The sequence below is a fragment of the Oreochromis aureus genome, linkage group 5 (genome assembly GCF_013358895.1).
Source record: "Oreochromis aureus strain Israel breed Guangdong linkage group 5, ZZ_aureus, whole genome shotgun sequence".
In the NCBI taxonomy this organism is placed as follows: Eukaryota; Metazoa; Chordata; class Actinopteri; order Cichliformes; family Cichlidae; genus Oreochromis; species Oreochromis aureus.
In genome coordinates this window covers 32,104,705-32,126,819 of record NC_052946.1, presented here as the reverse complement: position 1 = coordinate 32,126,819, position 22,115 = coordinate 32,104,705, and the positions used below count along the sequence as shown (strand labels likewise).

The 22,115-nt window shown below is 39.5% G+C and overlaps 1 protein-coding gene across 1 annotated transcript in view; it reads left to right on the top strand.

Annotated features, from left to right (window-relative positions):
- anks1ab (ankyrin repeat and sterile alpha motif domain containing 1Ab) overlaps positions 1-22,115 on the top strand; it is a 49,175-nt gene that overhangs the window by 5,412 nt on the left and 21,648 nt on the right. The window contains exons 3-4 of the mRNA XM_031739851.2: positions 14,240-14,312; positions 21,648-21,763. Of these exons, the coding sequence (XP_031595711.2) occupies positions 14,240-14,312; positions 21,648-21,763 (189 nt within the window). The remainder of the gene's footprint in view (positions 1-14,239; positions 14,313-21,647; positions 21,764-22,115) is intronic.

Here is a 22,115-nt window from a genome sequence, read left to right as displayed (position 1 = left end):
TGCAGGGTGAGTGGTGCTGCTGCATCTGTTGTTTCACATTTATGACATGAATCATGATGTCCTGTGCTTGTGCTGTCAGCTGTTGCTGGATTACTAAATGATATTGCTGACATGTGCCTAGGACCTGCACCTTTCATCAGAATTTCTGCCTAAAGTAAGATTGTTTTGACTGCATATAATTTTGTTTTATTGAAAACAGATGAACAATGACATTTCCTGCATCCTTTATATTTTTGTAATTGTTCCAAATTCAGTTTAAATATGTAAACTGTATTAGTCGATATACCTTGGTTGTAAAGTTGTTTTATTTCCTTTCTGTCAAACACAATAACCACAGGTGAGCTTTTTTTCAATGTTTAGAACAGGTTTCATGACCCTGTAATGAATTATTTCCTTCTTTTGATTCTCTAAAAATTTTTTCCTTTGTGAATTTGACTCTGTTAGCCACTTCTCCATTTTAGTTCTTTCCCACTACGAATAAAATGTAAAACCAGGAAATGCTGTCACTCAGGAAAGCTGAGGAATATAACAGCCGGGTGTTTTGAGAAACCATCCTACTTTGGCAAATTGTCTTGCCTGTAGGCTAATTTGACCCTAATCCTAACCATAGCAAATATTCACAATAGCTTAAAAAAATGAAGTAAATTTGGGGTTTGTGTTGTGCGCATATGCGGTGCATGCGCAGAAACAAGGGGTAGGATGGATTCCCAGAACACCCGGCATTAACTTCAACACCACTGATGACAGCAAAGTTTGAGGGTAAACTACTTCTTATTGATTTGTGGTGTCTCGTAAAAAAAAAAAAAAAATCAAGTTCAAATTTAGTTTTAATTGTTTGTGTTAAACAAAATTATTTATGCATACATATCTAGGTTAAATCTTACAGCCCAAATTAGCTAAACTAGTAGCTAGCTAGCTTAAATCAGGCGCAGCTGAAGTTTGCTAACATTAAAAAACTTGTCAAAATGTCTCATAAATCTATGGAAGCCCGTTTCCGCCACTAAAAAAAAAAAAAAACAAATATCCATAACTCGAAATTTCAAGTTATTTTCTTGAAATTTCGACTTATTAACTCGAATTTTTGACTTATTAACTCGAAATTTCGAGAAACATATCTCGAAATTTCGAGAAACATAATTTGAAATTTCGAGAAACATAACTCGAAATTTCGAGTTACTTTTCTCAAAATTTCAAGTTAGCTCTGCCAATCAGTAATTTACGAGAATGACGTCACTTTCTTCTTACCCGGAAGCATATGGCGCAAAGTAACGCACACTCAAAACTCTGAAAACAGAAGCTGTGAGATGGACCTTTAAAAAGGTCAATCCTCACAAAGCTCCAGGACCGGACGGCATCCCAGGCCGGCTACTCAGAGTGTGTGCAGACGAGCTGGCAGAGGTGTTCACCAACATCTTCAACCTCTCCCTGAGGCAGTCAGTGGTCCCCACGTCCCTCAAAGCATCCACCATCATTCCCGTTCCCAAAAAATCAGTGGTCTCCTGTCTGAATGACTACCGTCCTGTTGCACTGACATCCGTCATCATGAAGTGCCTGGAGCGGCTGGTCAAAGGTCACATCTGCTCCTCCCTCCCTGACACACTGGACCCTCTTCAGTTTGCCTATCGGACAAACAGAGCCAGAGAGGATGCCATCGCCCTGGCAATGCACACCACCCTCACTCACCTGGAGAAAGGGAATACATATGCAAGGATGCTCTTCATCGACTACAGCTCGGCATTTAACACTATCATCCCCTCAAAACTTGCCACGAAGCTCGTCGACCTTGGGCTGGGAACACCGATCTGCAGATGGATTCTAAACTTCCTCACAAACAGGCCCCAGGTGGTGAGATTTCGTAAGCACACCTCCTCACCACTCATCCTAAACACAGGTACGCCACAGGGTTGTGTGCTTAGCCCCCTCCTATATTCCCTGTTCACACACGACTGTGTTGCTAAACATGAGTCCAACATCATCATCAAGTTTGCGGATGACACAACCATCATAGGCCTCATCACAGGCAATGATGAGACGGCCTATAGAGAGGAGGTGATGGCACTGTATGAGTGGTGCTTGGAAAATAACCTGACTCTCAACATCAGCAAAACTAGAGAAATGATAGTGGCTATCAGGAAAGCTCGCCAGCGGCTTTACTTCCTGAGGAGGCTGAGGAAGTTTAGCATGAACGCCAACATCACCTCAAAATTTTACAGGTGTGCAATTGAGAGCTTGCTGACGAGCTGCATCACAGTTTGGTATGGAAGCTGCTCTGCCAGCAGCCGTAAATAACTACAGAGGGTGGTGAAGGCAGCAGAGCACATCACTGGCATGAGGCTTCCTGCCATTCAGGACATTTATCTCCAGCGATGCCTCCGTAAAGCACACAGCATCATCAAGGACCACAGCCACCCAGCACATCAGCTGTTCTCCTTGTTACCATCTGGCAGACGTTACAGGAGTCTGTCTGCTCGGACTACAAGACTTAAAAACAGTTTTTACCACCAAGCCATACGACACCTCAACCACAACACTTAAACACACACAACACAGCACTCAGAAGCTACCCTGCAGCTTCACAAGGACTCTGTTTAATCTGCACTGGTCACTTCACTTTATTGTTATTGATATTTATATTTAAAAAGTGCAATACTGTAAGTTTCTGCTGCTCATTCCTGTGCAATATCCCATCTGCCCTCCCGTCATATTTCTTTTCAAGATTTTCTTATTTAATCACTAGTGTACATATATTTATATTTATAGATACATATATATTTAGTCATCTTTTCTCTTTTACCATGTCTCTCTAACATTTTACTATTTTTCTATTTTTTATTTTATTTTATTTTATTATATTTTATTATATTTTCTCCTACTGTATCATGCTGCTGAGTGACTGCTGCTCATCAAACACATTTCATTGCAATGTTGACCCTGTGCTAACTTGCATATGACAAATAAAACTGAAAACTGAAACCGGATCGCAACAAATTGGCGCTTTTACAAGTACGTTTGCTGATAGTAATGCCATGTGATTCAGCTAATAACACAAGGATTTCATCATGTTTGAAGCCACGCTGAACATACTCAGCAATCTGTGCATTCATGACTAGATGTAATACTGGTAGCTTAGCTGTAGCATTTGTACCTGAGGGCTTCAGCTTCCGGATAACAAGGAAATGACGTCATTCACGTAGATTACTGATTGGCAGCGCTAACTCAATATTTCGAGTTACTTTTCTCAAAATTTTGAGTTAATAACTTGAAATTTCGAGTTAATAAGTCGAAATTTTGAGAAAATAAGTCGAAATTTTGAGAAAAAAAAGTCAAAATTTTGAGAGAAAAAGTCAAAATTTTGAGAAAGTAACTTGAAATTTCGAGTTATGGATCCTTTTCTTTTTTTTCTTTAGTGGCGGAAACGGGCTTCCATATAAATCAAATAAAATTGCAGCAAGTGTTAATATTTTATGGTAAAGGTTATGGTAATTATTATTAATTGAGAATAATTTAAATGCCTTCTAAGTGGTGATATTTATTTTAAAACGTGATTTACAGTTTTTTTTCAAGCACAACTATATGTTTTATGAACATCCCACCAAATCTAAATATTCCAGTACATGATTTTATGTCAGCATCCTGCACTATTTTCATTTGAATGTATATTTTAATTATAGAGGAACAAGCAAGGTTCTTTTTTCTTTCTTTGAGGATAGGGAAAAAATGTTAAGCTTCAAAAATGCATCTTAGACTACATCTTGCAGGCCTTAATAACATTTATTAATAACTACTCAAAGATAAACTACTATCCAGTTTTACCATTACTGTTCCTGTAAAATTAAACAACATTTGTAAATTGGTTTGATGGTTATTATCAATAGCAGGCATTTAGCAAATGTAAATATTTCTCCCAGTGAACTGACTACTTTCACCTTTCACTACTTTTACATGTGGATTTAATTGTGAATTTCTCCTTTTCCCTTTGATGTAATGCTACAAATAACTTCAATTATATAGTAATTTTCACTTCAGTTATCTTAATGTCATTAAGGTGATTGGCATCGTACATGTGTTGAACGCTCAAAAGCCAAAGGTTAACACAGCCACATATTACAGATGCTTGACTGGGTTCATTTCTGCATGTACTCAAAGTTTCCCAGTGGTATTTCTGGGGTTTCAAATTATTCTTCCTTTACTTATGGCTGTGGTTATAAATCACACAAGCTGATGTGGCCCTCTAATATATTTTTATCTTGTTAATTTGGTTCTGTTAAATATTCACATGCTTTATGCATGTAGTAAGAAAAAATGAAAAGGGCACAAAAATATCATAATGTTGTAGATTACAGCTGGTGCCAAGTTTTTTACAGTATGTGCAAGCTGGTTCATAAATTATATAGCGAGCTACAGCAGAGTGAACACATTCCAAGATCTGGTTTGACAGATGTGGTACATTAATATGAGAGTAATGGTGTTTTCAGGAGGCTTGGTGGGGTGAGGCACAGTCCTGCTTCTGATGCCTGTAAAATTTCACAACAGGTGTATCAGAAGCAGGAGACTGCTTCTACACTGCTTCCAAACTGCTTTTTAATGCTGTTTTTGCACATGGGCAAGAGCTGAAACTATAATTCCTTTTAAAAATGGGAGTTTAAAACTTTGAAAATAGAAATTTCAGATTGTACATTTTAAGATGTCCAAAACTGTCAAGCCGATTCAACTCTCCACTCTTTCCAGGCCTCCTCTAGCATTGAGATCACCACAAAAACTGTGATCCATGATCTTCATGGTATGAGTTCAGCTCCATTAGCAGGTCCATGTAACATATTTTTAATAGCTTTAATTATAAAACTGCACTAATTTAACATCTATGATTTACAGTAACAAAAAAAATACATATTAGCACCCTTGATGTTTTGTATGTTTTCTGATAATTCACTGGAGAAATCTGCATACAACTGCATAAAAGTGAACACCCTTTTTTCAAATTTGTTTGATTTTGTGACTTGGCACAGATATTTAATTGGAGGGGTTTTTTTTTGACAAGCAGGATTGAGTAAAATTATTATGAAAGTTACACTTAAGTGGCCCTTAAATTTATTGCAATGTGAGTTCAACCTAAGCTAGCAGCTTTCACAATAAACCTTAAAATATATTTCTTCCTCAATAGAATTTTAGAATCTTGTGAAAAAATACTTTCAAACCTGTTTATATGTAACTATATTTACATCATACGGATTCTTGAATGATACTTGAAAAGATGAATAAGCTGAACCATAAAGGTGTTCTTGACTTTACTGTTACGATCCTCGCAGGCTTTATTTATGCTGTGTGGTTTCAGAGCTGTCAAATAAAATCTGGTGGATAGAATTATGTGTTGCTGGTGGAGCTACTGGGCCATCTGTCTTTATTGACAGTGATACTGAGGCGCTAATCCTGTTTCCAGACAAGCGACAGTGAAGCAGGCAGCCTTTCTAAGTAGTCTTTTTAGTATTTCTATATTCAGGCATCGTTTTCTTTGTCTTTTCTGTTCTGGATTTGCAGCCATCATTTATGCGCATTCAGACTCTGGCTCAGTGAACAATAATGCTCTCTAAAGCGCATTGTTTAGGATCATTTCACATTATCTCTAACATGTTAGCTAGTATGTAGTTTGAGGAATTTAAATGCCTACTGTTGTTACAAAACTAGCTGAACTGCAAATATGTGTATAATGTAGCATTTTTATACTTTTTTGTGTTCTTGCTGCACAGAAAAAGGGAAATTAAGGAAGGATGGTGCTGATCAAGTGACACTTGACAAGCTTAGCTTGTCATCGGGTCTTTAATATAGCTTATACCTCTTCAGCAATGGCCCCATCTGATCAATCACAGTCATGGATAAGTCTGCTTACAACAGACTGCTGCATGCTACAAAGAAACATAAATCTAAAATGTTAGAAAAATATGAATATGTTAAATATGTAGAGCCAGCAAGTATTACATCTTCTGCAGACAAATTAGTGATGTTTGTGTGTATAATTGACAAGTCAACAAGTAAAAATAGGGTTCCTGTTTTAGGGTTATATATTGAGGTTTATAGAAATATAAAACTGATTTGATTGATTGATTGAACGAACAGGAAAAAGGGATTTTAAGGAATTAATTAAGGATTAAAGTTGAATCTTTATTTATTACTGATGTTTAGCAAAGATAGACAAAGATTTTAGACGTTCAAAAGAAATGTGAGACTCATTCTTAGTATGTATGAGAGGTCAGAGGGATGTCGCAGGACTGTTGACGCTATTTTCTAGAAAACTGATTGGTCAGAAGGTGATGATTTTGCAGCTTTTTGTTCTCTTTTCTTAAATATAACCTGCTCTAGACCAGCTTTTTTAATCATTCTTTTAAATCTAAGCTCTTTCCATGGGGTTTTATGGGACATAAAACATGGTAAATACACACATCTATACTGTGATAAAGATGCAGTATGTCTGCCAGCACACTACTGGAGTGGCCTCAGCTGTTTGCTGACTTGTACTTCCCAGTTTGCCTGTTGATTTGCTCTTTGGTGGAAGGGACAGGACAACTGAATAGAATATTAATTGTCACTTTGTGCATTTGACATGTTGCGTTTGTAATAATTTCAATTAAATATAGAGTTTAAATGTTTTAAAATTAATTAATTGCATTCTGTTTTTATTTATGTTTGACACAGTGTCCCCAGACAAGTAGGTCCAACAGCAACTAAACCCTATAGAAGTCACACCCTAATAGGACTTAAAAAATGTTCATTGCTGATGTGCGACCAATTTGTCTGTAATTTTTGCCTCTAGCTGAAGTTGGGGAATTTTCAATTTTTATTGTAATTACATTAAAATATTCCATCTCCTGGTTTCCAGCAGTACTTGAGGGTCTAGAATCTCTTGGAATGTCATCACACATGTATTTATTTCTCATCTTGTGTGCACTAAAACACCCAAGATGAGAGTTAGTATCTAAAGACTGTAGAGTAACACTCACTCAGGCTGACTACCCCAGGATAAAATTGTCCAAACCCTGGCAAATAACAGGCCTGTCTTAAAGATAACAGGCTCAGTCACCAGCATGTTAAAGTGCCATTGATTTAAGTCAGCAATGTGTTATTTGTATTGATTTGTCAGTGATATAAAGGATACACAATACATCCCAGGCTGTTAAGCAACACTGAGTTATTGCTACAGTTCTGATAACTGACTTTCTGCTGATGATAAAATGTAGGCAAACCTGATTTCTAACGTGCTTTTTGTGTTTCTTTTCCTGCGTGCAAAACGTCTCACTCACGAGTGAAGCAGCACCAAGAGATCAAAAATGACTTGATGTTATGTTTTCCTAATTAGCTCACTTGAGTTGAGCATCAAACACTTGTTGAACCAGCAAAACATAGCTAAGCAGAAATGCAACGTCTTGCACGCCTCTGTGGTTAAAGCGCTGCTCCTTCCATATTTACAGCAGTTTTATTGTCCTCTCATATAAATATACATCATATCACCTGGTTTCTGATTAAACAGCTTTGTTAGTGTCCTAAATAAACTTGCAGATGGGAGCAGGTAAAAAGTTGCTTTTCTTTGAAAGGATACTTTTGGCCTTTTACCAGCAGAGGTCTTGATTCTGAATACAGTAAGGGGCCTTGTTCTTGTAACGACAGCATCTCTCAGTCATCCTGGGTCCACCGTCTTGGTTGCAATTCTGCCTCTTTGCTGTTTGCTGTGTCTGAGGGGCAAGGCTCCAGCTCCACCATAAACTACAACATCGTCCCCACTGCTGCTGTGTTGTAAACCTTTTTGTTGAGAAAAACCAACCAGCTTGAGTGGAGTATATTACATTTTATTCACACCTATGCTTCTAAATACATTTTGCAGTATGCACACATCTAATTTTAGATGCATGCAAGCAAAATCCTCATGCTGTCGTGCCTTCCTCCTTAGTTTTCCATGCAGCTAAGAACAGCCTCTTTATCTCAGCAACCTCAACTGCTTCCTTTAAAATGAAAATAGGCTACAGACAACAGGAAAATAAAAATTGCAAAGCATTTCTTAGTACTGTTATTGGCAGAAAGCAGTCATTGGCCTGAATGGGGCGAAAAACTGGGCAATCAAGTTGCCTGATATACTTTTTTACCCACCATTGGTTGAGAATTGGCAAACAAACGTCTCCGAACCAACAGAACCTGCCTTTATATCACCCACACAGAGTGGGGGTGAGTTAAGGAGTTAAATTACTTAATCACCTTGGATTTGTGTTCAAGTCTTAATCTCCTAAATTAGATCAAGACCAGTCCTCCAAAAATTTGGTCTCTGAGACAAAGCAGAGTGTAATTCAAGGAATGTTGATCTTAACTTGTCCTTTGGTCAATAATTAGGATTTAATTAGGATTTAAAACCTCTTCAGAAAAAAGCTTGTTTCAAGATTGAGAGGAATAAGTCATGATATCTGGAGGTGTTACAGAGTAAGTGCCAAGGACTGAAGGAGTGATCACAGGAATTCAGTAGGGCGGTTGATTGCATTGGAAAGAAGCAAAAATGATTTCACCTTTACCATCGGATCTTTTTCACTGAAGCACTCGAGCATGAAAAGGTGGCACAGAGTGGATAATTTTTTGCAATATGTGCATGAACTGAGGAGCGGCTTAAACTGTATTAACATCTAAATCACTTCAGGATTTAGTGCTATCATTCAGCTGAGCACCGATTTTTATGATACAGCCCACTCAAACCTCCAAGTGCTTCATAACAGCATTATCAGTAGCATTTCAGTGTGAATACATCTACTTGATCATATCCCCTCTGACTCCCAGACATTTTCTAGAAAATACGCTATGAGTTAAACTTAATACCATTGAGAAAAGGCTGGGTTAACTTCACCTTTCAGATATAATACTTAAGGAAAAAGCAGTGCTTAACTAGATTCAGAGAACAAACTGTGACTTTATAAATTATTATTTCATACCTATTTGGTTAGGTTGATGCACGCTAGCTATACTGCTGTGTTAGGCCAACAGAGCACTGCTTCCAAACTACCGCGTTACTTGAGGTTCCTGGAGTTTCCATTGTGGGTCAAAGCCTTTATCTTTATCAGGCTGGGTTCAGCCCATATGGAAAAGAAATAGTAAAGACTTATATGATTTACTCATGAAAGTGGCCACTTTCTCATTACTTTCATATATTGTTTTAGTAAGTATCCAAAACATACAAGTTTCATTATATAATTTTCAAGGGATCTTATATCTGTTTTCAGTCTTGTATGCTTTTCATACAAGTTTCACACAAGACAGATACAAACTTTATAAGATTTATATAAATCTTTTCCATATGGGAGGTGTCAGACACTGTGTCTATTATACACATTAGGCTTCAAATATATAACTTTTTGATAAAGCTAGTAATTGACCAATTCCTTAGTTATGCTGCTGTAGGCTTAAGCTGCAGGCAGATCTTCCATAATGCACTGAGCACCTCTCCTCTCTTTCACTCCCCATGTATTTGTACACCGTTACTGCATGTAATTAGCTTTGTGTCTTCTCTCTCTTGTAGCTTGCGCTTTGTTCTGTGATTTGTTTGTTGTGTTTCTTCCTTCACCCCAGCCGGTCGTGGCAGATGGCTGCCCTCCCTTAGCCTGGTTCTGCCGGAGGTTTCTTCCTGTTAAAATAGAGCTTTGGGTTTTTTTTCTTTTCAGTAATGCAAAGCGCTTACTTCTAGGGTATTGTTGGGTTTCTGTGTCTTATGTTATAGTGCCTTTACCTTATACTATATAAAGCACCTTGAGATGAGTTTTTTTAATAATTAATTTTTTTTGTGATGTGAAACTGTATAAATAAAACTGAATTAAAGTAGGTTTTGCTTTGTGTTAATGCAGAAATTCCATGAGGTGTACAGGCGGTAGTAAACAGTAGTGATTATGGGAAATGTCTGACACTGAAATAAATGTCTTAATTTTCTTAATATGAGTTAGACTGGTGTTACACTGAGTGATAGAACAGCCTACTGCTGGTTATCTTGGCATTAAACCTAGAAACAGGTTTAAATGGCTATATTAGTTTTGTCTAAAACCAACAAAATATTCCATCCAGCAACTGTTATGCCTATTTTATCACCAATTAATATATTATAGAATAAAATCAGTAATTTTATTCATGCAAAAACCAAAGTTTGGAAATAGAGACTATGTGTTTTGGCTGTGGCTGGTGATTTCCTGATGTCTTTGCTGACTTCTTGGGAGCTGTTCCTGGGGGCGTTCATTTTGTGTATGGAGTCGAGATATAACAATTACTGAGATTTTGAGGTGCTGGTGGGCAGATTTTGTGGACTTTAGACACAGCGAGGCTCACTCATTGTGTCGCACCTTTACTCTAACCTGAAGTAACCAAATTTTAGCTATAACTTCATATTTTGTGTGCAGATCTGAGCGTTTTATTGATCCTCTCTTTTAACTCACGTCAAGAAAGCCAACAAGCACATTTTCCCAAATCCAGAACTATTGCTTTAATTTTTCTTGTGGTGTAAAAATTCCTCTGTAACACCATTCTTGCGTAACCACCATTTTTAACTTTGGCTTAGGGCTAAAGTGGACTTGCTTGTTAGTGGATAAGTACATGTGGCACAGTTCACATGGTAACTGTTTCATGAGAAATACCTTTAATATACAATACAGTGCAAAAAATGTTGGGCATCAGGTAAGGGTACAAACAGCAAACACAGAGCCAGAGTAAAAGCCAAAGAATAAAGCCCTGATTTTATGGCGCCCAAGTCTGGGAAGAAGAGAGAGGACGAACTATGGCAAGCCCTCCAAGATATTGTGGACATCCTACTCACTCTATAAAACTATGTAAAAGTGTACCTGGGGGAATTAATGCAGTTTTAAAAGCAACAGATGGACTTTATATGAACTTAATTGATAAACTATTCATTACATTGTTTTTGAAAGCAACCTTGCTTTACTTCTGGCGGGTGCAATGTTTGCACAGTGCTGTGTGCTTTAACATGTATGATGGCAACTTTCTCTTTTTTAAATCACATAAAATATCCTAAAAGTTTTTTGCAACTATTGTTTGGGGAATTGTATGCACTGGATGAGGCCATATGCACATGAAGACATTTCAGCACTTTAGCTATTACGTAATTAATTTCCTCAGAAGCAGCATTTTTTGGTGACGGGTCTTAATAAAGGTGCACTTAAGCTTAGATGTAATGCACTCCTTATGAGTGTGTCTATGTGATATAGAATGTAACTGGGTTAATTCATAAAGTAATGTGAGGTCTGTATTGCTGGAGGCATATGCTGTGTGTCCCACGTGCCTGACTTCCAAATGAATCAAGGCAATCCACAGTGTTGATGCCACTAGCGAAGTGCATAGGGCTTTTTCAAACACTAAATATTACATCAAATAAGCCTGGCTGTGTCTCTGGTGTCACTAGTGGAAGCAGAATCAGTTTTTCAGGCTTGCAAAAATCTTCATGCTGAGTATGAATAGACTACTCCAGTGTTTCTAAATATAGTCTCTAGCCTGATTCGCAATACTGTGTTCATACATTTTAAGGTGACCCCAGCCTGTTAATTGGCTTGCTTGAAGTTGTCAGAACTTGTAGTTGGATTTACACTTGTCTGCAATAGCTGAAGAATATTGAATGTTATTTTTGTAGCAGATTCTTTTACAACAGAGTGACTGGTGCAGATCATTTGCCTTGTTGTTCTTGATGCATGACTATACACCTGGCCAGTGATTATAGTGATTATTATTCATAGGAATGGGGAATAGGGTTGTAATAAATAAAATATAAGGATGTTCATTTGATGGCCCTGTAATTTACTGGCAGTCTGTCCAGGATGTACTTTTTCTTTTGCCCTGTGACAGCTAAGATAGAACACATCCCGCCTACAGCCGTAGGTTGGAGAAGTAGTTAACAAAATGAATAAGTAGACAAATAAAATTCACATCTATTTCATCTTTGGATTTCTATTTTTATTTTTTAAGCTTTAACCAAATGTTTTTAGCAGGTGAAGGTGAATGTTTTTTCCCCGGCCATTTGGTGAGTGATTGTGCAAAATTAGCCACACAGCTTTACTTTGATTGCTAGCAGATTTGCAAGGTTGTCTATAGTTTGTATTGAACCAACCTGTTAGCAAACAGTTCAAACGTTTTCAAGTTTTGCTACCACTCAGCCAGTAGTATGCAAGTTTCTGCCGGCAAGTTGGTGTCTTCTATACAAACTATGGGCAACGGCAACATTCTGCTAGTGACCAATCACAATGAGGCGTTTGGTGCAACACTTCCTTTGTAACTTTGTAACTCACCTACACATTTTTCCCTAGCACCAGAGGTTGCCAAGGTGTTGTCGACTGAGAACTTAGCTTGGTGTTTAGGGTTGTTTAGGTTGTACCAAAACCATGACCGATTGAATAAAATTGATAGTGAACATAAGTGTATTTGGAACAACAGGAAGCTTCGGTTCAATAAGAAGTGATCATTAAAATGAATTGAACGTGATTTATTGATGTACAAAATTCAATTTGAGGTATTTGGCGTTCAGACCCCGATGGCCTAGCACAGCAGTACAGTGATAGGGAGAAGGGCAGGACCCCCCCCCAGAGTCTAGACGCTGGTGGTGGAGATGAAGATGGAGGCTTGAATGGAGCCTGAGTGATGAGAGGCAGTGATAGGGAGGAGGTGGGTTGCACAAAGGCGACTGCAAGGAAGAATGACAGATGCGCAGTGAGATTTAAAGTAGCTGAGTAAAGGCTGATCGGCCTGAAGGAGGCTGGCAGAAAACTGATTGGACTAGACCTGTGATGTCATAATCAACTTGACAGCGTGGGAAAGTGGAATTGATGTAAAGCTTAGATTATCCATCAACACCTGGGAAGCAGACAGATGGGTGACTACAGATCTTCCTTACTGAACTTACGCATAAGCTTCATTTAAATGTCAGTGTCATGAAGAGGATGTTTCAGAGCCATTTCATCTTTTTTCACTGGGCTAAAGTCCAAACTTTAGATATTTTTTCTTTTTCACATTTCCTAAAATTGCAAAACTTCTAGATTAACATGCAAAAACAGATTTCATTTTATTAGTTTATTTTCTATGAATTTCAACTTGAAGATGTCAAACTGTTCCATTTTTGAATTATTGTGTTTAGTAACAATGCAATAGTCACTTGCAGATAATTAAACTACTGATAAAAACAACAAGAAATCGCAGATAATCCACACAGGGTTATCAAACTTTGGAGTGTAGAGTTTAAAGCTTGTTTGTTTGTTATAATTTTTATGCAATGAAAAATGTAGAAAGTAATTCTATCTTGTCTTTTTCAGTGTTTCAATTTTTGACAAACTTTAAATCAAGTCTATGAAGTGCAATAATAAAACACTGGAGTATTCTTCTACTGCTGAAATGTACTTCCTACATACCACAGATTCAGTGTATAATCTGTGCATATTCATTCCTATTGGGATGGAAAAAAAAATAATGTTCATAGCTTGTCTTCCTTGCCTTTCAAATATCAGCTGTGATACCTTTATCAGTCCCCAAAAGCATTTCACTAGAATCTGCACAAATGTTCTGTTACTCAGCAAAATAAACAAAAACAAACAAACAACCTTAAAATATATTTTGGCTCTGGAAAATCAGAGTCCTCTTAAATAAACACGCTCAGCTCTAAGCCCCAGAACAACTCTTCTTTGAGTTGTTCTGTAATCTCCTGCATGCAGCATTGTGCACGCTTAATCTTGCAGTAAGCTATTGCTTTATTCTCCGAAGCCTAAATAACACAGGTCTGAGGGGGCAATCAGTTACTCCCTGAAACAGTCAACAGCAGCTCTCATTCTCTTGGGGCTTAGTTTATGCATTTTGGACCTGGTTACAGAACTTCCTAGATATTCTTGCTTCACCTTAATCAACCGTCTGTGTTTTTGCTGAGTGAAGCATTAGTCATTGAATTGCTGTCCACGTTGGACTGTTGCTTGTAATCCATCAATGCAAAGTAGCCTGCCTTCTCTCCAACACTCCCAGCAGTAGCAGTGCACAGACCTAACTTTCCCGGCAGTCTCACTGCTTCCTGTTTTATAATTGGTTTGGCTCAGATAGGATAAAGGAAGGTTGGATGTGTGTTTTACATTAATGCATTAAAGTCAATCCATTATGATGTTTTGCCTTCTGTTTTAAAGTCATGAGTTAATATGTCAGTCTCGGGTAAGGTAATTTTTCACCAGTGTTTCACGTTTATTCTCTTCAACAGATTGAGAAGATCATGAACTTAATTGGAGCAGGAATTGAAACATCTAAAAACAAGCAGCCCATACCAAGTTCAGGTAATCCATCAATAACCAACTTGAATTTGGAGTCTTTTCTTCTCCACAGATTTGGCTTTGTGGTGTAAATGCAAAACAACAACACTGTCTGGGGTATTAAGGAAATGTTACTCATTTAACTCTGATGAGTTTATTGAGCATGAATTATATATAATATTATCTGCAACCAGTCATTTTACACCAGCAAGAGCTCCTTCATGGCATTTAAACACGCCTTCAGAAAAGACGGAGAGCACTTTTATTGTTCTCACAAGTTACAGTGATTCATGCTGACTTTTGTTTGGCACATCATTGTTGTTATTTATTACTCACAAGGTTTCCACTTCATGGGAAATCAAATTCTAAATTCCCCTCGGTGTTGTAATTTTTTTTCTCGTGTTACTGTAGATCTCAATAGGGCTTGATTTGATAGTACGCTTCATCAAGTGTCCTTCAGGCAGTACAGAGGGAGAAGCCAGCTGGCATCATCTCAGTTTGTTTAGATAACACAACTGAGTTGATACAGTGTAAACCTACCTCCATCGCATACTCTGTAGGAAAGGAGGCTTTGTCGTACAGGACTGTGTAAGGGCGTTTTTCTGCACAGGACTGCGTTTTATGTGTCTCATCAGATTTATTGGGATAACATTTTCATTAGTAATGTGCAGTATGCCTTATGGGCTGCAGTGTCTGCTGACCAAAGCAACGAGAGAGTTTCTTTCATCATTTTCTGATTCTATGCTGTCATTTCTTCCATAACATCTTCCTGTAATCCTCTTACATATGTTCATTTGGTGTATTTATGTGATTGTTTTGACCACTTTTAATATAAAATAGTGAAGATTGTAAATTTTCTGTTTTGGATTTAGCGTTAAATTTTATTTTCAGTCGTCATGTCAGGAAGACAATCGATTTCTTTTAGCCTTGAGAAGTAAAACCTATATTGTAAAAGTAAATAAACATTAGACAGCTTTTTGAGTGGCAATAATGAGGTGAAAATTCTTAATGTTTATGATCTCCCCTAAAGTAACAAAATGCAGATCAAAGTGCTTTTAAGAATCTCACAATTTAGAAATGTACATTTTTAAAAGAAGAAGACAAAAGTATATCAAAAACAATAAAAAGAAACTGTTCTTAGAAATCATTAAATGTACTTATTTCATCACAATGCAGTTCTTTTAAGGATAATTTCTGTTCATTCATTATCTTAAAGATCAAATATATCTTTTTTAAGGAAATCTTGTTAATTTATCATTTTAATTTTGACTTAAATTCCAGCTCAGTGAGCAGTGTTGGATTAAATGCTATCTAAGCAATTAAGACCTGGAGTTATTCCACAATACGTAAGAGCAAATATGGTGTTTGTTTTCTCTACACTTATAGGTGTGTGCTATTAATAGTCCTTGTTTGAAGAATGACATGCTGAAAGTGTCCCAGATTCAGCTGAGTCATACACTTGCTGCTCCGATTTAAATCGGAGATTGTGCACAACTAGTTCTGATGGTTGCCAGGACGCTTTTGATGCTTTTTTTTGTGTGTCTCTTAATAAAAAGGTCATATTTCTTTTTTCACTGTGTAAGGGAACGATCGGCTACCCTTCAGAGTAATCACATGGGGAAGGAGGTACACATAGATAGGAGGGGAGAGACGTAGGAGAGGAGGGATTACACAAAGATGGAAACCTAAATTGTAAATCTTTATTCCACTTTTAGCTTTTGTTGTGACAGGATGAGGAAAACCTTATCCACGTTATAACACAAGTCAAGGATGGTCATTCATCTTCTCAAAGCAATTTCTGAAAAGAATCAGATTTTCTTGGCTAGCAGAATTTTAATGCAGTTTTGTACCATATAAATCCTCAAAGATAATGATGTTTGTGTTGTGTGCCCATCACGAGTGCCTTGATTGTATGCTAAGAGTTCACTGAGTAAATGTGCTTAGAAAAAGAGAGGGACTGGAGAAAGAGACCGCACAGCTAACAGCACACAGGAGGCATCGGCTCGGTTTGTGTACAGGCACACTCTGACGTTCAAAGGAAAAGAGTCCGCCTTCAGTTTCTCTGAATTAATTCAGCTTTGCGGCTCATTTTCTCCAGTGCTTGGGTGTGTTGACAAGGCGCTACTGCTTTTCTCCTGCTCTGATAAAGAGGCATGGCTTTATCTGCACACAACCTCTACCTCTTCTTCGGTAAATAGGCCATTCGGGGTGTTCCATGGCACCAAGTCTAGACCTTGTAGTGCTCACACAGCACAGAAACCCACTTGGACAGATTTGACAGCTTGGGCTGTTTAACAGGGGATAAGACAGTGACCCATTTCCCCCCACCCCCCAAAGGAGAATTGGATCCTCTGTCAGTCAGTAATTAGGTTTTACTATCGTGGGAGGTGTTCCTGTCCCAAAAGAATGGAAGAAATTGAGTGGGGTGGATGGTATTTTGAGCAGTTTTGTTGTATCGTAAAAGCTGAGTTTGGTATGAGGCTTAGAAGAAAAGTGTAAAGTATGAGAAGGAGGAGTTGTGGGATCTTGTAGTGAATCATAATTAGTCCACTTCAATCCTTCTTACTTCCTATTACCATCTTATCTCACCCATATGTTTCATCGCCTCCTCCTCTATTAGTCTTTTTCAGTCTTATCTCTCTTGCACATTCTCTCCTTCTCCCTTCCTTTCTCCTTCCCCCTATCCATCATTCTTGTCCTCAGTCACAGAAAATTTAATAGCAGCCTCTTTTCCTGATAACGAATGATGAGCATCGGTCCTTGTGGATGACTGACAGGTCATTGAGACCTGACTTGGTCTTTCACCTAATTGTTAAGGGCGAAGAAACAAAGGTATACGTGGCCAATTAAAGAGAAGGTTCAATCAATAGCCCTTCACTTTGCCTCCCTGTGTTGTCATTGCTTCTCCTCGCCCTCTCTACCTTACTGACTGGCTGGCTACCCGTTGGGGAATGTGTGAGGTGATTGCAGGCTGCTTGAAAGCCTGCATAATAATGCTTTGCCTGGAGCTGTACTGGGATAACACCACTGGACACCTTGATTAGGTGAGTGAGAGAGTCTTTCAGGCCTTGTTCACCTGTCATTAACATGCATTTTTGGTCAAGATCACAGGTGGACAGTTCTAATTACAGGTGTGAATATACTCAAGATGTACCGAGATCACATAGCTCAAACCCCATTGGAGGTGGTTTGATCCACCTTCTTTGTCTATAAAAGATGAACGTAGCATTTGGGACATCAGGGATTGGTTTGTGTAGACTGCATTTTAAAGCTCGGGTGTTAGGTTAGTGGGTCCTGACATGTTGTGGGAAAAAGACAGAGTAATGAAAGATGGACATATTTAGACGAAAAAATGAAGTGCTAAACTTGGTTAGCAAATGCTTCCATAAACTGTGGAGGTGCAAAGCACATACCACACATATTCATAAATTAGTTCTAATAAAACATAAAATAATAGAATTTCATGCAATAAAACTGAGGCAGAGACTCTTGAACTGTTTAAATGTCAAAAAGTCACCAACACCACAAAGAAAGTTACAGTTCAATAACTATAAGCTGTCTACTTCAGGTACTTTAGCATTGGCTTCATTTTTCAGCCTAGGAAGTTGCCACTTGCCTGCAGAGTAGCACTAGTCAACTGAAGCTTTGGTAGTCACTAAAATACAGCTGTGCATCTGCCATTGGCTTTAGCAGTTTGAACACCTGTGGCTATTATTTATTATTACTTCTGCAAAAGACTATTGGATGATTTCATAATTTGTGAAAGGCACTTTAATGCAATTCAATTCAGTTCAGTTCAGTTTTATTTACATAGCACCAAATCACAACAGTTGCCTCAAGGCACTTTATATTGTAAAGCCTACAATAATACAAAGAAAGAAAAGGCCCCAACCCCTCTGAGAAAGTGCTTTGGTGACAGTGGGAAGGAAAAACTCCCTTCTAACAAGAAGAAACCTCTGGCAGTACCTGGCTCAGGAAGGGGCCGCCATCTACTTAGTGATAGCGTACAGTAATCTGCTGTCGTGTAGAGCAGTGAGACACTGGTTTGAAAAATTAGACCGCAGCAGGAGTCTGCCCATATGGAAAAGATATATATAAATCTTATAAAGTTTGTATCTGTCTTGTGTGAAACTTGTATGAAAAGCATACAAGAGTGAAAACAGATATAAGATCCCTTCAAAAATTATATAAATGAAACTTGTAAGTTTTGGATACTTCCTAAAACAATATATGAAAGTAATGAGAAAGTGGCCACTTTCATGAGTAAATCATATAAGCCTTATATGATTCATTATATGAAGCAAGCTAAAGCTGATGCAAGTCTTTTAGAAGTTTTTCCTATTTCTTTTTCATATGGGTGGCATTTGGTCTTATCATTAGTTTTTGACTTTTCCCTTTCACATTTTTGTCATTGTCTCTTTTTTTCCCCGTTATTCTCTTTCCCTCAACCCCCAAACTAGTCAAGGCACATGCCTGCCCCTTCCCGATACTGGTTCTACAGGATGTCTTTTCCACTTAAAAGAGGTTCCTTACTTCCCACCATCATGAAGCGTTAGCTCACAGGGGGCTCAATCATTGTATTGTCTTTACCTCCAATTCAAGTGTCTTGAGATGTTGCAAATTGTAGTTATGATTAAAAGCGATAACTTGGCATTCAAATGCCAAGTGTGAACTTCTGCAGTTGTCCAGTTGTGATCAGATTACTAAAGACATGTTAATGCCACACATGATCTGATTTATTTATTTTTAACCCCAATTCTAAAACTTTTATGTCATCATACTTTCTTATGCAGGCTTTTTCCTGTAAGAAGCCTCTGTTGTGCTCTAAAAATGGTTGACATGACATCAGCATCTGGAAGTACATAATGGAATTTGCCTCTTTTCTGTCATGCTGGATGAGATGGAGAAGAGGCAGGTCTCGACATGTTCTCTTCTCTTCTCTTCTCTTCTCTTCTCTTCTCTTCTCTTCTCTTCTCTTCTCTTCTCTTCTCTTCTCTTCTCTTCTCTTCTCCAAGTGCATTAAAAACTCTGCTGACTTGAATCAATGCTGCCCCCCTTGTCCTATCATCAAAGTAAGATGTAAATGAATTAAAGCCTTCTGGTAATAAGCAGGGATTTGAGCAGAGTCTTTGTTTCAATATCCCATGTTAGCCAAAAAAACTGGCGTGGCTCCTGCAGAACTGGATCGAGGTTCCATCATCCCTTTAAATTCTAGTCATTCTTAGCTGGAAAAGACTGTGATTTGGGGCTTTCGGAGCTTGTTCCTCGCCTCTGATGGTGGTGTCCTTTCTGCACTGGCAAGATCAGAGTGCTTCTGTGCAATTCTAATCAGTGCAGTGGAGGGGGAGAGAGGGGGAGAGGTACGTTAAGGTTAGAGAGACACTGCCAGAAAAGAGTGAGTATGTGTGCATTTTATTGAGAGAGAAAGAGGAGCAAGATATAATGGGAAGGGGTAGACAGACAGACGATGAGTCGAGAGAGAAAGTGTGTGTGCGTTTGCATCTGTCTGTGTGTTTGAGAACGAGAGGCAAGGAGCGAGACAGAGTGAGGGAGAGTGCAAGCCAGAGAGGGAGAGAGAGGCAGAGGGAGGGGAAGTGATATAGTGGGAGAGAGAGGTGGTTACGTGGAGCAGCACCCCACTTCATCAGGCAGCATACGGCAGCCCTGCAGTGCGATCACACAGTATGGGTATGGGGCTATGAGATTGAGAGAAAGAAAGCAGAGAGAAGCGAGAGAGACAAGAGGGGGGGGGGGAGTTACAAAGAAGAGCTTGAGGGATTTGCTCGGATGAGAAGGGGGGGATGAACAGTGAGTCTGTTGGCTGTCGTGGATGTGAGAAGGACGTGGCGGCAGTGGCTGAGCTTGAGGCAGATCGGTGGTCTCCTGTGTAGAAGTAGCCAGCGTGAGGACGCTATGCCCTGTGAGCAGTGAGGGGTAGCGTGTGTGAGCCAGGAGAAGCTGCTGTGACTGCATCTGCGCTGCCTGCGTGTCTCCGACAGGCAGGGGATGCAGCAAACCTCTGCCCTGAGCACAGAGGCTGCTAGCTGCACCCAGCGAGGGGAAGAACCAGGTGGGCTGGGGAGGGAGTGGGGGGCGCCTGCCTCAGGAAGGAGCTACCTTAACCGGCACTGTGGTCCTGCAGTGATCCTCGCTTCAGAGTCAAGAGGCTCACCTGCCATCTGTTGGATCTGAACCTGGATTTACTGCTTTCAGAGATGAGAAGCACGTTCTCTGGCTTAGCCGCACATCCAGCAGCTTGCTGAAAAGTGTGAATGTGGGCAGCACAGGGAGCACTGGTACCACCAAGGACACTGAGCCTTTTTCCTCTGGCAGACAGCTTACGTGGAGCTTTATCAAGGAATCTAAACTTGGATTTTATTATGAATTGAGGAGTTTGGAATCAGCACACTGTGGAAAGCCTAACCCAACGTTTCTTTGATGTAGGATTTACAATATGTCTACCTGACCGTACTCCGTGTGGCTGTGGAGTAAGGACGAAATATGATTTAAGCAAATGTCTATTCCTTGATCAAAAATAACACGCGTACCTCAACAGTACTTTAGAATGCTGCTACCTTCATTGTATGAGCCTTGTCCTAGCTCTCAAAGAGGTTGACCAATGAAGCCATGGGACTCAGCCAGAGCTTTACAAGTATGTGGTGAAAACCCTGACAGATTCATTTTGGGGGAGCTGAGTATTTCTGTGTTACATCCTGATGGAGTAGTTTCTGATTTTAGAATAAGTGACGGGGATATTTTTAACAGAGTAAATAATGTCAGGTATATGAAAATGTCTTGTTTAGTGAAACATAATTTCCATTTCCACTCAGTCTGAAAATGATCTAGTCTCTTGACTTGTAGTGGTGTGTTGTAATGATTTTGGACGAACTAGGCACTTGTTTTTACACTTGCTCATCTGCTCACTAAAGGAATGCTTAGTGAGCTCGGTTTGTTGGAAGATGCTGTAGTGGCTCAGTCCAACATAACTTAACAATACAGAGCTTCAGATGGGCTCCCTTCCCCGCACTACCTCCACCCTTGCCTGACATATCTAGTCAGTCACACTAACACCAGTGGGTGTATATTAGCCTAGTCAGTCCCCTGCAGGGCTTGAGCGGTGCCTGCAGCACTTCCTTTCCTCCTCCTGTGTTTGAGTTTAGCCGGGCCCCCGCCTGTACTGTGGGAGCCCCTCACCCCCGGCCTGGACCCTGTCTCCCCCCTACCCTGCCTGGTGCTGCTGCACTCGGCTCTGCTTCTGCTGGCCGAGGATGATGTGGCAATGCCATGTGTCGTCCTCTGAGTGCCGCTGCTACCGGCTGAACGGCTTCTCCCTGCTGAAGCGCTTCCCTCTCTCGGCAGATGGGGCCTGTGGTAAAGCCCTGGACCAGCCGGTGGGAGAGTGGCTGGAGCACGTGGGGCTGCCGCAGTACGAGAGCAAGCTCCTGCTCAATGGCTTTGATGACCTACGATTCATGGTGAGTCACCTGCAGCATGTCATCTCAAGGGTCGGTTCCACTTTACATCACCCTGTCTCTCCGCTGTCAAACAAGCTGCATTAGTCTTTTTATGTCACCACTCTGCTTGTCTCTTGGTAACTCCACGCCCCCTTATTTCTATCGCTCACTCACCCTTCCACTCTCTCTCTTCCTTTATAACACTTTCCCATCTCCCCTCCATAACTCCTCCTCACCTCCGTGCAACGCATGACCCAGCTAAAATTTATGGCCTCTTCCTGAATCCCTATAAAGAGTATGAGCTGTCACCAGTGGGAACACAGAGACAGCCAACATTCATTAACTTTTTTTCCCAGCATTCCCAGTCATCTCA